The sequence below is a fragment of the Struthio camelus genome, chromosome 6 (assembly GCF_040807025.1).
Source record: "Struthio camelus isolate bStrCam1 chromosome 6, bStrCam1.hap1, whole genome shotgun sequence".
NCBI lineage: Eukaryota > Metazoa > Chordata > Aves > Struthioniformes > Struthionidae > Struthio > Struthio camelus.
In genome coordinates this window covers 33,898,812-33,911,951 of record NC_090947.1, presented here as the reverse complement: position 1 = coordinate 33,911,951, position 13,140 = coordinate 33,898,812, and the positions used below count along the sequence as shown (strand labels likewise).

Sequence of the window (13,140 nt, the reverse complement as noted above, 5' to 3'; positions counted from 1 at the left end):
TATACTGTTGGTATAAATGGAATAAAAAAAAAGTAAAGGTAGCAAGGGATACTTCATTTATCTATAAAGGATAAGCAAGCTCACTTGTTTACTGCAAAGTCTGAAAAAGGTCACGTTCTCAACAGCTATACTGGGAAAAGTTCCCTCATCTTGTTAGTAATGTGGCTTGGCCCAGGGTGCAGTGGGGTTTGTAGCGCTCCTGCAGTGTGTTCTTCCTCCCACCCTGATGCTGTACACGTGCTGCAGTTGTCCTTAAAAGGGTCATGGCTGCAGCTGCATTTTCATTACCCAGGTTCCTATTGCTCTCCAAGGTGATGTGGCTGAAGCTCTTTCAGTTCATAAGCCTTTGGCACTTTACCGCTATGAAGCTTCCTTTCCCTGCTACAGAGGGTGGAGGCATCTCAGCAACTTGTTAATAAAAATAATGTCACTGTTGTGAGCAGCTAATGAAACAGGAGGAGACAGGGATTGTAAGGAGAAAGGAATTTTAAGGTATGGTAGGAGCGGTTTCACAGAGAAATGGCCTTGAATAGGGACATATTAAGCTGTGAGGAGTGAACTATATTCCAGAATTGGTCTATCTTCCATCATTCATCTTCATTAGTAACTGAAGCATAAATGTTAGAATTGTGCTGATGTTAGGAAGTTGGGAGGACTTACCTATCAAGAGGCTGTAGTTCAGAAAGGACTAGATGAACTTGAAAGCCCAATAGGTTGAAATTTGATAGGTACAAAGTACAACTTCACACTGCAAGGAACTAACAACACACAGAAAAGCGCTGTTCTGTGTGATGTAGGTGATTTTCCCTCTGAAACATAGACATTCTGGGAATGATGTGACCAGCAGTAATAAGTAAGAAGCTGAGCTGCTCTGATGGCCTCATCAAGACTTTCCCCTACCCACATTCCTAAATATATTTTCCATGTGAACAGCCCTTGAAGTTGACTTTTGCCCTAAAAGGGCAAAACCCACAAAGTATTCCAGCAGTCATTTTGGGAGTAAGCAGAGCATCCAAGACCTCATTAAAATCAGCGTTTGAGTGTTTGTAGCTGCCCGTTTGCAGTGACTGCAATAGATGTGGTTCTCTGGTTTGCTGCTCTGCCTGCAGCTGTAAGCTCTGTTCAGGCTTTCCAACTGCAGTGGGGTATTTCACACACATATCGTATTTCTTCTGTGGAACGGCTGATGCTTGGTGCCATACAGACAAATTAAGACCTCTGAAATCATTTCCTTTTACTCTTTGCAACAGGCTATTACTTTTAGAGAGGGTCAGAGTCCTGCCACGTTATGTCCAGCTTTGCTAAGGAGACCAGAGACCAGTGCTTTATTCCTTTCACTGCCCCAAAGAATTTTGTTGTGAGTTCCCAAGTTGGCCTCGGTGAATTTACCCCAAGAACTCCCCTATCTAATTAGTACTCTGCTTGGCCAGCCAGACCATCAAAGTGCAGTACAGCCTATCTGTTTTTGTTACATGGTCCTGGTGTTGTGGATGAAGAACACTCTGTGTATGCTTGAATAATTTATAGGTCATTATGGATTTTTGAATTCTGGGTGTAAGTTTCTGCCAGTGACTACAAGCATGCAGTTCTTAGCGATGTTCTTTTTTTCCCCTATCTATTTTCAGATTAGTCCGGGAGGTGACAGGAGTGAATGTCAACATGAGGGTTGGAATCCATAGCGGGAGAGTTCACTGCGGGGTCTTGGGCCTGAGAAAGTGGCAGTTTGATGTGTGGTCGAACGACGTTACGTTAGCCAACCACATGGAAGCAGGGGGCAAAGCTGGGTAAGCTGCTTTATCAAACATGTCATGTTAATCCAGGTGTCATTTTACTTCTGACACCTCAAAACAAACTCTGGAAATGGGGAAGAGAGGTTCAGGCAGTCTGCATGTCTGCTGTAAAATGAACTGTGGGTGTAGCATTTTAAACATGTACAGATGTTGGCTAGGTTATTCTGTTCCATGTCTGCATGTCTTCACTAACAGAAGCTCTACCATCCCAAGATGGGTATATCCTGCGGTAAGGACTGAACTTATTCTCTGTGAAACAAAGCTGATAGATACAACAGAAATTAATAGGTCTGCGTGTGAACACTAGCGGAGTTGGTCATGGTTACAGAGATGTGACTGTATGTTAGTAGTGTTTGCTGGAGAGCGTGCCAGCTCTCAGTGGATATTGTAAGAAGCATTATTTTAGACTAGCTTTTTATTTTGAAACATTCCTTTGAAAGATCAGAATGAGTTCTTTTTCACCCCTTTATGAATCAACTGAAGACTGACTTGCTGCCAAGTTGTCCTTGTGAGAAAATTGTTCTACATGGCTTTCCACATTTTCCGTGCTCTGGAAGAAAGCATAAGACTATGGTACTTGATAGGATACATCTACAAGGTACTCTGGTACCGCAGTGATTAATGTGATATAACAAACAAGGTATATGCTATAGTATATATTACATGTGTCTGTCCTTGTGAAACGCATATGTTTTCTGGAAAAAAGACATCTGCTGCTGTGTTAGAACAAAGCGAATAAAAGAATGAGTGTTTTGTATCTAAGGAGATATTATATATGGATGTGTAAGACGTTTAATACTAACATCTCTCTTTAAGAAGATGTCTCCCATCCTTTTTCCTTTAAAACAGACAAAAACTACATCTGTAAGAGCAGTGGCATAGCTAAATAAATAGTTTCTTATTACTTGTTTCAGTACATGGCACCAGTTGCTTACAGGAACTGGCATTACAGGCAGGTGATAACTCTTCAGAGGCTACAAAACTGGCTTGTCTTTTGTCTCATTCAAGGCGCATCCACATAACAAAAGCAACTCTAAACTATCTAAATGGAGACTATGAGGTGGAGCTGGGCTTTGGAGGGGAACGCAATGCTTATCTGAAAGAGCACAGTATCGAGACCTTCTTGATCGTACGATGCAGCCAAAAGCGGGTAAGATCAAACTAATGCAGGTTTTAGATACTTTTAATAGCTGGATGACCTCTAGCACATCAAACCAGAGCGAACATCAGTCTTTTTTGATGAATGAGGACTGTTTCTGCATAGGATTGTTGACTACCTGACCTCCAGTGACAAAAATTCCTGTTTCATTTTCCTTCTCCTGAACTTCATGCGTAGAGGGGGACATAGCCACCTTATTCATAAGGTTTCTGTGCAGAGCACTTTCTAGTTCTGGCAAAGAATCCGTCCTCGGTTGTTTTCAAAATCATTGTGAGAATGTTGTTAAGACAGATACATTTTTTTCAATTAAATATGACACGTGTGCAAGTAAGATTGCAATAGGAAGCAACAGATGGAAATACAAAGATCTCTGTTCTATCAGAGTACAGACGGAGGTGCTTTTACCCACCTGCTCACCACATTGCCACAAACATAAAGCTTCCCTTTTAGAGCAGTTCTTACGGCTTTTCAGGGTTTGTTTCTGATGATGGGAAGATATGGCCCACTGTAATGATGGATGACCACTGTGGCAGTGGGATAATATCATACCTATGAAATGAGTCAAGCTGCACAGAATAAGACTACTGGGGCACTACTGATTTGAACTTGAGTCAAGACAAATTCAAGTGGACTTTAGCCAGTATGTCTTCTCTTTGAAGTGACGCTGCCAATAACCCAAAATAGGCTTATGTTATCACTAGTTTGTATTCTTTCCTTAAGACTAGACCTTAAGACTAGAAAATGACTTTTTTGATCATCTAGTTGGGCCTACCCAGGAACATATCTGTAAGGAATTTCTGCATCATAGACGTTCCTTGTCATTCAGAGTACTGACAGGCATATAAAGGTTGGCCTGAGTTGAAAAATCATTTCAAATATTTCTGAATCTAAGACCAAATAAGCCTTCCCACAGCCATAAATGTGGCTACCATGAGATTAAATGAATTAGTGTTTGTGATGCGTTCCAATAGCATGGTTGCTATGAATAACTGTAGTACCGGAACAGAAATTGTTTGCTACAGTTTCCTCATTTCCTGAGAGAATGGAAGCCTCAAATCTCCTTAACGGATATTGTGTAAAAAATGTCTAAGAAAATCCCCTATCATATGTTAAAGGAAGAGGCTGATGTTTTGGTTTCTATCTCCTCATAAGATAAATCACATTAAAAGTTGTTAATCTTCAAAAGAGGATTACAGCTTGCAGTGCCAGATTATTGTTTCCTGAGCATTGCTGCTTGTCAGTGGGCCAGCTGATGTTTTTACTGAAGCACTTTGTTGCTGGGTACGTTTAGGAACAGAAAGCAAAATACCCTTATGGTCAGGGCCCATCTTCAGAGATGGAGAAGCTACATTGACTTGTTGAACAAGGGGCATGCACTCACAAATTATTGAGGAGAACTGAAGGTCTCTCTTGAGAGAAGAGGAACACTACAGTGGACATCAGGATTCTGCTCCTAGTGTAAACAAAACACTCAAAAACAGAGACCCAGAGCACTTGGGACTTGATTTAGTTTTTAAATGCAAGGCTGCCTTGTCCAGGAGACTGGACAGAGACCCAGGAGAGATCGGGGTCCCGTTCCGGACTTCGATTTTGGGGAACTCGCATCTTTGTGCTTTGGTCCTCCATGCGTAAAATAGAATGTTCTTCCCGCCCCTTCATTCTTTCACTACTCTATCTGTATTTGTTACAGTTTTGTTACACAACGTAGCCCTTAACTGCAGTCTCTTGGCTCTACTCTAATGCTGCTCTAACATGCTGCGTCCCAGAGTAGTTAAGAACTGGGACACGCACCTGGCTTAGGTAATTATTGTGCTCAATGGAAACATAAAGAAATGGCTATCCAAGGTCATGGATGTAAGTGTTTAGAGTCTGAGCATCTCCTGCTTTGTCCATTCTACTGCTGCAACTTTTTTGCTCCCATAGCCATTTTCTATCCCTTTGTGAATAAAGTTCTTTAAAAACTCATTTTAACATAATAGGAAGCTCAGAAGTGAGAAGAGCTTTCTCCTCTAGCCAGCAGTCTCCCTTGAATGTTTTGCTAGATGCTAGGCAAAGTTCTAGCACTTTTTCCTTCCATTTCTTCTTGATTTTAATGACTTTCTTGTGATATGTTTAGCCAGGTTTTCGCTGGAGTCTGTTCCAGTAAAGGCCATAAAATGTTCACCTAACTTACTGCTGGGCTCCTGTGAGTCGTGGCTGGGTTCCTGCTGTCCTCATACACAAGCCCCAGGATTGTTCTGTCCACACGGTTTCCGTTCTGATCGGCTAATTATTTTTCTGGATGGAAAAGAAAGCGTGTTTAAAGTCTCGTCCAGGTTCCAGTAAGAATGGTTTTTGATGGGTGCTTTGGTAGATGATTTTCTGATTTCTGCAAGGTGATAAAGATATTTTAACACGTCCTTTACTCAGGCTGCCAATTGCTTTTCTGTCCACTGCAGCGTCTGGGCATTTCATGCAGAGAGTGACAGGGCTTGTCCCTCTTTAGTTGACTAGTTAATGAACCTGCTCTCAACTTCCAAATGACGTTATTAGTTCTTCAGTTCGAGCAGTACAAGCTCATACTTGAAGGTCTTATATTAAAATCCTGCTGCTAGCTCAAGTGCGATCAGTTACACCTGCATCGTGCTATGCAATTGTGATGCCTTTTCAGAAAGCGCAAGCTGCTTAGCTGCAATTGGAGTTGAGATAGTGCCTTCATCTTAAATAGCTGCGACTTCCTGAAACACTGACCTTTAGGAGCTGTTATTTCTCATGCTTGGTCTCTACGTTTGGTAGAGTGAATTTCAAACAGATCTTACATCTGCACTTTCTGATAAAATCAGTCAGTGAGGAAGTGTTCTTACTGACTTCGGTGGATGGATATTCATACCTTAAGTCAGCTGTGAACAGGCCAGTGCATGTTTTTTTATATGCGGACCCTCCGATTTTTTTGTAATTCTTTCCTTTGTATGTAGTGAGTAAATTGCTCTGAAAAGCTCAATGAACTCAAATAATTATTAATATGTGTGTAAAGAAAAGAGTTTAAACAATACAAAATAGTGAGAGCAGAAATTGAGTTTAATTAAAAGGTGTATGCTGGAGGATCTAATTCACATTGAGGATCATTTGCATTATCCTGATGGCTGACCCAATTAACTGTTTGCCTGAGCTATTCTTCAGTTCACACAGGCACACTTAAATTGTCTGAATATCAGGTCTGTCAGTCCCATAGCCATTGAACCCCACCAATATCAATTCAAATGAATGCATAAAATGCAACAGTACTTGCTGTCATACCCTTTCTGCTTACTGTTGCTATGGGGACTCATAACTTTGAATTTCCTGTCTTTTTTGTTTATTTGACTTTTTCAGCCATTTAATGAAACCATCATGTTAATGCCATTTCTTTGGCACAGAGTAAATGGGAGGAACGTTTATCTAATGTTTTTGTTCCAGGAACTCTTACGTGTTTCACACTTGCTGTTTCTTTGAAAATAGACTTTTTTCCTTCTTAAGGATGTTGTTAACTAAAATATATTTAGTTGAGTTTCAGGAAAAAAATAGCTAAATTTTGGTCGCTCAGCCTTTAAAGTAACATCTCCAGAGCTTAAGATATAGCCCTGGCTTGCTTTCAGATGAACAGAAAGATATCTTTCTACTGAAAGAGAATAAACAGTAGAAGTTCAAAATCTAGTCTGTTCGGATTTCTCTCTCCTCATCGTTTTCCCTCCCAAACCTGCCTTTTACCTTTCTATTTGCACTGTCCTCTGACACTGCTGCACTTATGAGTAAGCACTTGGTTGTGGAAAAGGCTTCTCAGATACCCCAGAGAAGTGTCGGAGTGAGGTCATTATTCCAGTGCTGCATTCCCCCAAATAAAAGCTGTTGGTTTTTGTTTTTTTCTGAAAGCACAGGTCCAAAGGTGCAAATTTGTTTTCCTTGCATTTGTTTTCACTTCCTTAAACTAACATTATAAGGAGATAAGTAAAAATAAAAAGCAATCCTAACTATGTGAGCTGCAAAAGGTCCCATGCATTTCATTGCAATGTAAAGCTACATGTCTGTGGATATCATTTATAAATTAGCACTATCTTTTACCTTGCTGTTCCTCAAAGCATGTAAGAAATGTGAAGATATATATGAGCTACAGTGAAGACAGGACCATGGAACTGAAAGAATCTCTTGGACCATCAAATCTACTTCAGTGCTATTGAAGGAAATATGTACATCAGATAATTCTTGTCATAAACTTAACAGACTCCACCATAAAGGTTTGTTCATTCTTCTGCTGTGGTTTGTTTGCTCTCTTTGGTGCTAACAGAGGGCCACTCTAAGATATGATTGCTCTGGTATCTGAGAACATCCTTTAATCTCCAGTTTATATTTATTCATCTCCAACCTTCACCTATTGTTTTGTGCCAAAGTTTTCTTTTAGCTTAAAATCGCCTTTTTGTGGTGCTTTCTTTCCTAAAACTATTCTTTCACAGACAGCAATTGTGTACCCTCTCTACCTCTCAGCCTTTTTTTTCTTCCTCTTCTAATCTTTTCTCACAATGAAAGCTGTTTATTTTCCTGGTCATCAAAGGAAACCTTTACCTGTTGCATAGCTGCGTTACCTTGGCATCTCATAGTTGTTCTGGGATGAACTAATGTGATAATTGATAACTAAGTGAAGTTTTTGATTGTAGTCTTTACATGACCTTGCTTTTTCTACGTTTGGAGGTCTCAGGTTCCATTTCTGTTATTCCAGTCCTCAAGTATCCAGAGCTGTCCAAAATTCCTTTTTTTCTTATGTCTCAAATACTACCTGTGCTTCTCTCAGTAGTAAAGTCCATCGTTAATTCACTTTGTGCCTGATGGGATGCGGAAAAAAATTAAACAAAATCTGCCCTAAGACTGATCCTTGAGTAACTCTACCACCAGCTTTCATCCAGTCTGATACTTCCTTGCTCCAAACCACCTCTTGCCATTTCACTATAAACCAGCTCTTTGCCCATCTTCTTTTTCCCCATCTGTGTTATCCGCTAATCTCCAGCATGGCACTTTGTCAAATATTCTGTGGAAAAAACAAGGCCAGTGAGCTACTGTATTTCTTCTATTTAGAAAATCTTGGATGCTCTCAAGGCTGTTAATCCAAGCCCAGCGTTTGCAGTTCTGTGTCACGATCCCTAACTACATAGCTATTAAAAGTGTCTGTTACCAGAACTGAAATTGCATTTGGCAGTTGTGCAGAGATCTGGGACGGAGTTTGTCCTTTTAACTTGAGCACATTACACTTCAGTTTTTTTTCCGACTTAGCCATGTTTTCCGTTTCATAACATACTTCTATGATCCCTCTTCTCTTTTTCCTCTACTGTGGTGGTGGTGGTGATTATCTGAAAAGAGAGGCAATCTGCTCCTTCAGTTCTCAATTGCTGTAGCCTTTGTAAACTCTGTTATCCACATTTTATGGGGTGACTTCCGTCCGTATTCACTGTTTTATAGCTGATGTAGCATTTCAGCTAGCTCAGTCTGGGATGTATATATTCCTTTTGGATTTAGTACCTCAGCATGGAAGAAACAAAAATTCTCCAAGGAGATCTTTGCCCTTCCTCCATTACTTGCTTTGCATCTTCAGTCTCTGTCTGGAAAGTCCATGTTTCCAGACAGAGAGAGAATTATCAGCTAGAATTGCAAAGACTATTACCACATCTTCATTGATACCCAAACTCAACTCTGAGGCTTTCTAGTGGATTACTCCAGTAGAACTTCTTGCTCCTTCTGCAAAATCCTTTTGACCCAATCTGGCTTTATTTTGTTCATGTTATCCTTTTTTTTTTTTTTTAATTTACCTTCCATCCTGTACAGTTCCTAACACACAGTGCTGTACCCCAACTCCTCAACTTTTATGTCTGTCCTTCTAGAAAAATACATTTTATTCTAAACTTCCATCCCAGTCATTATTGCTATTCTGTCACATCTCCACACATCACAGTATTCACTTTAACTATCCTCCTAGTATCCAATAGTACAAATTCTTGTGTTGCCCAAGTTTCTGGAGTTTGTATAGGAGCATGTCGCTTGGGTGGTTATTGACAAATTTCTGCTCTTTGAGATGGGGTGCTGCATTAACTAATTTCCAGAAGCTTCACAACTGCTCTTCTAATCAGTTCTAATAATTGATAAAAGTTCTACTCAGAGAGCTGTGGAAAAGTATGTGTTTGGAGGAGTAGGAAAGAGATCTGTGTTTAAGAGGAATAGAATTTTAATAGCAAATTAGGTTTGCAGTTAGTTTCGTTGTCCTGAAAATTGACTGGGGAAACGCTATGCATTGGACACAAGCGGAAACAAAATGTGAATATCAGCAGATGAGCAATAATGCTGACTAAACACAGTGTGCTGAGTGCATGAAGTACACTCAGGGAAACTTTTTTTCAGTTTCAGGGAAACTGAAAAAAATGTTTATTTTTCTTTAGTGTGTTTCAGTTGTAGTAAATATGGGCGTTTCTTTTAACAATAGTAAGTACGCAGCAATTTCAGAAAGAATTGTTGATGGTGGCCTAAAAACAACTCAACAAACTTTGGCCATAACTCCTAGAAAAACAATTCTCATTCTTTTCTAAATAGTGCCCTGGAACTCCATCCAGCTGAAGAAACAGAATGGTTATTTAAATGTTGTGCATGTGAGTCTCCTAAAACTTCATCAATCTAATGTGATGATTCCTAGATTTAACCAATTTAATCACAGTTCAGCAGGATTCCATTCATGTAGATTTATTAAAGCAATGCCTTGGAACATGTATCCTTGCAAGAAATATCAGCCACATGTCAATAGGACATCAAGACAGTTTAAGGCATAATATGTAGAATAATATATGAACCAGAAATGTCTGACCCACGCTCAGATTTTACTGCTTTGTTGTGCTCATAGTCATCACATATGTTGAAAAATCCTGTCATACACTGTAAAAAAAAGTAACATGGGCATGCTTGATGCAATCGATCAGTATAAGAAAATCCCAGCTATTTCTGCAGTTTTGCTATAGTATTACTGTAACTCAGTGTGTGGGAACCAGTGATGGGAACACAATAAAACTGCTGGGAATAAGATTTACAGTCTCTTTGCGAGTCCAGATTTGAAAAGTTCCCACAGCATCTCCTGGAGTTTAGCCATGTTAAGTTTGACAAACTCGTCATTGTCAGAAAGTTCTGTACCTGCTTCTGTTGTTGCTAGTACCTATGATGAGGCAGACTGAAAGGTATCATCTGTTCCTTTTCTTTATTCTTTCCAGTTTTCTTATGCCTTAGGTAGCACTGTGTGCAAGTTGTCCTCGTGGTGTCCTTCAGCCAGGAAGAAGCAGAGTGAGGGTCTTCCTAAATTTCCATAGAGGAGCTGTGAATTTTTTCATTCTTCACTGTTAGACTTTCTTTTTTTCATAATCCACTGAACAAGTGACTTTCCAGAAAATAACTTCAACTTTTAAAAATGTCAAGTTGTAAAAAAAAAAAAATTTTTTTTGATTGAGTATTGATATGTTAAAAACAAAATGTCTTTGCTCAAGATAATGTAGTAGCATAGTATGTTATTTGGGAAAGTAAAAAACCACTATACCTATGTATATATTTTAATCTATTTGGAAATAGTGCTGCAACGTTGTTCACAGTTCCATACACACCATTTAAAAAGGGAAGGGGGGAATTCTGCTGGAGTTCATGTAGCCATGGATAATATACGATGCCTGATGTCGTGGTTAGAAATGATCTCAGAAGCGTATGTTTACCCCTTTGTCCCGGCCTTACCTCAACCCAGATGTGTCAATAAACATGTTCCCACTGTATAAGGTATTTTATTCCCTTCAAATTAGTCAAGTGATTGATGTGAAGTAATAGTAATGTCTCAGAGTCACCTAGCGCTAGTCAAAGCTAGAAGCAGGTAGACAGTTCTCGCTGGCTGAGAGGGTTTAGTGCATTTGCTTGAAGTTGGCATTAAAGCTTTTCTCAAATTCCAACCAAATTTGCTAAGGCTGACTTCCTACTCGAATGTTTTTAGTCATGGGGGAAAATCTGTTGTATGTATCTTTTATCATCTGTTGAGGTAAACACATTTGTAATGTAACCGAATAGCTTTGCTTTTATAGGTCCCCAGGCTAGCTTTGGTATCTGGGTTTTCTGATTGCTGCTGACTGAAGACCCTTCACTAAGCTGTAATAAAATGGACAGAGCGCGTCACTTTTAATATGAAAAACAATATATATTTTCTTGTAGATAATGAATCTACAAATGTATTTTCTACCAGTTTTCTGGCATCAGATGATATTAAAAAAAAGCATAACTGTGGGAAAGAGATTGCATCTAAAATGCTACAAATGATTTCAGAGACTGTAACATGCTGTGACTTTTAAAAAACAAAACCTCGAACCAAATCAAATCTGAACATCAGCATTGCATCATATTTTTGTATTTTTAGAAATGTTTAAAACGCAGCTCTCCTGGAGGTTATCCAGTGGCTCTGTCATGATTGCTCACGTGAAATTCATCTGGTGCTGAGGGATCAAGTCTCCAGCGCTTAGGGATGAATCAGTGGTGGGTTTGATGCGGGGAGGAGGCATGCTGCGTGGGAGCACCCACCATCCTTCCCGGGGAGCTGACAGTTCCCTTGGGCTTACCCCCGCGACACTGCAGCAATTCCTTGGCACTTTTTTCACAGCTCAGGTGAAAACTGCTAACAGGGCACCGAGTTGCCTCGAGATCCACCTGGCTGGGTGGAAAAAGATCTTCGTAGTTAGCCCAGGGCTGCAGCGACCACAGTGACTTATTGTCACAGGGCTGGTTGGGCGTCCGGCACAGGTCTCCCATCGCACCTGGCACCGTGTCCCCGGCTCGCGGCCAGGAAGCCCGTAGGACTGCGCAGGAGGACAGCTGGTCCCTGCGTGGGGAGCGTACAGTCCCCTGGGCAATGCTGTCATTGGAGCTGCCTCCCTTTTGCAAGAAAAGAGATGATGATTTCCCATGGTTGTCAATCAGGCACTGAATTTGAACAGGCTTTTTTTCTGTGAAAAAGTGAAAAAAGATTAAAGCAGCATAACATTTGACAGTTAACTCTCTGGTTACCATGGAAATAACGCTAGGTATTTTGCAAACTCCTGACAGGTACATGTTACGGTGAGTAGCAGGGAATCAAAATAAATAGGTAGGGAAAGAGACTCCAGGCAAAAATAGATGCAAACTGATCTATATTTTCATACAGGATTTAAACCAAAAGTCTGCTCAGTTTAAGACAAGTGATACTTTCTTCTTAAATTATTCAGGTGTCTGAACACTTTCTGAAATCCAAAATTAACTATTATGTCTAACTTCTTCAGTACTTCCATGGAAGCAGGCAATCTCTTGAAAATAGTATGACCTCTCAAACGAGTAAGTAGCCAAGTTTTAGATATCAGTACTGTCTGATCCTTCAAGCTTCCCAAAGTTTACCTGCCTTTAAGTAAGGATGTGGTAATTGCCATCCCTCTGCCTTTAAAGTCAGCCCAGTCGAATCACAGAGTCCTCATGGAGCAAATCTCTGGGAGCAGTCCTTGCTAGAGAAGAGCGAAGGGTTTCATTGTGTACAGTAAACTCCTGCCTTTCCATAGGAAACATTCCACATGGAAGACTTGCCCATCTTTTTAGCTAGAGAATACATTCGAAGTAAGGAAGTAGCCAACCTATTTTGTAGCCTAATTATATGTTGCACTTCTGTTTTTTGGGGGATTTTTTTTGTTTATTTTTTCTAACTGCGATTGAGCCTGAATAAAACCTTTCAGTCAGATGCTGTGCAAACTTTGCAGTAAGCTCAAATTACAACCGCGATTCAAAAGCATCTCTAAGAACAAAACCAAAGACCCTGTCTGAAATTCAGGAGCGTTGTTGCCAGTGACAAAATATGTAGCTCGCATTAGGGGAGGGAGAGACAATTTTGTCACACTGTGCAGCGTCGTTATCCTTAGCACTTACACAGGAAGGTTGTTTGCAAGATTTATGTTCTCTCCTTTTCTCCTCTGTTTTTGCAAGTGTGGAAAGTGACCTGCAGAGAAAGGTATTCTTTATTCCCGTAGTTTCACAGCTCCTATTCTTTAATCACAGAATGGAATCAGATCATTCGTTTAATCAGATCATTCTGCATGTCCTTTCCTCCTTTGTGTTATGTTGCTTGCAGACACAGCAATCTTTTTTTTTCTCCTGTCTGAAATGAGT

General features: G+C 40.2%; 1 protein-coding gene across 3 annotated transcripts in view; it reads left to right on the top strand.

Moving 5' to 3' along the window:
• Positions 1 to 13,140, top strand: part of ADCY5 (adenylate cyclase 5) — a 230,513-nt gene that overhangs the window by 167,816 nt on the left and 49,557 nt on the right. For all 3 annotated transcript variants that reach the window (XM_009685731.2, XM_068949063.1, XM_068949061.1), the window contains exons 6-7: positions 1,626 to 1,784; positions 2,799 to 2,940. In XM_009685731.2, the coding sequence (XP_009684026.2) occupies positions 1,626 to 1,784; positions 2,799 to 2,940 (301 nt within the window). The remainder of the gene's footprint in view (positions 1 to 1,625; positions 1,785 to 2,798; positions 2,941 to 13,140) is intronic.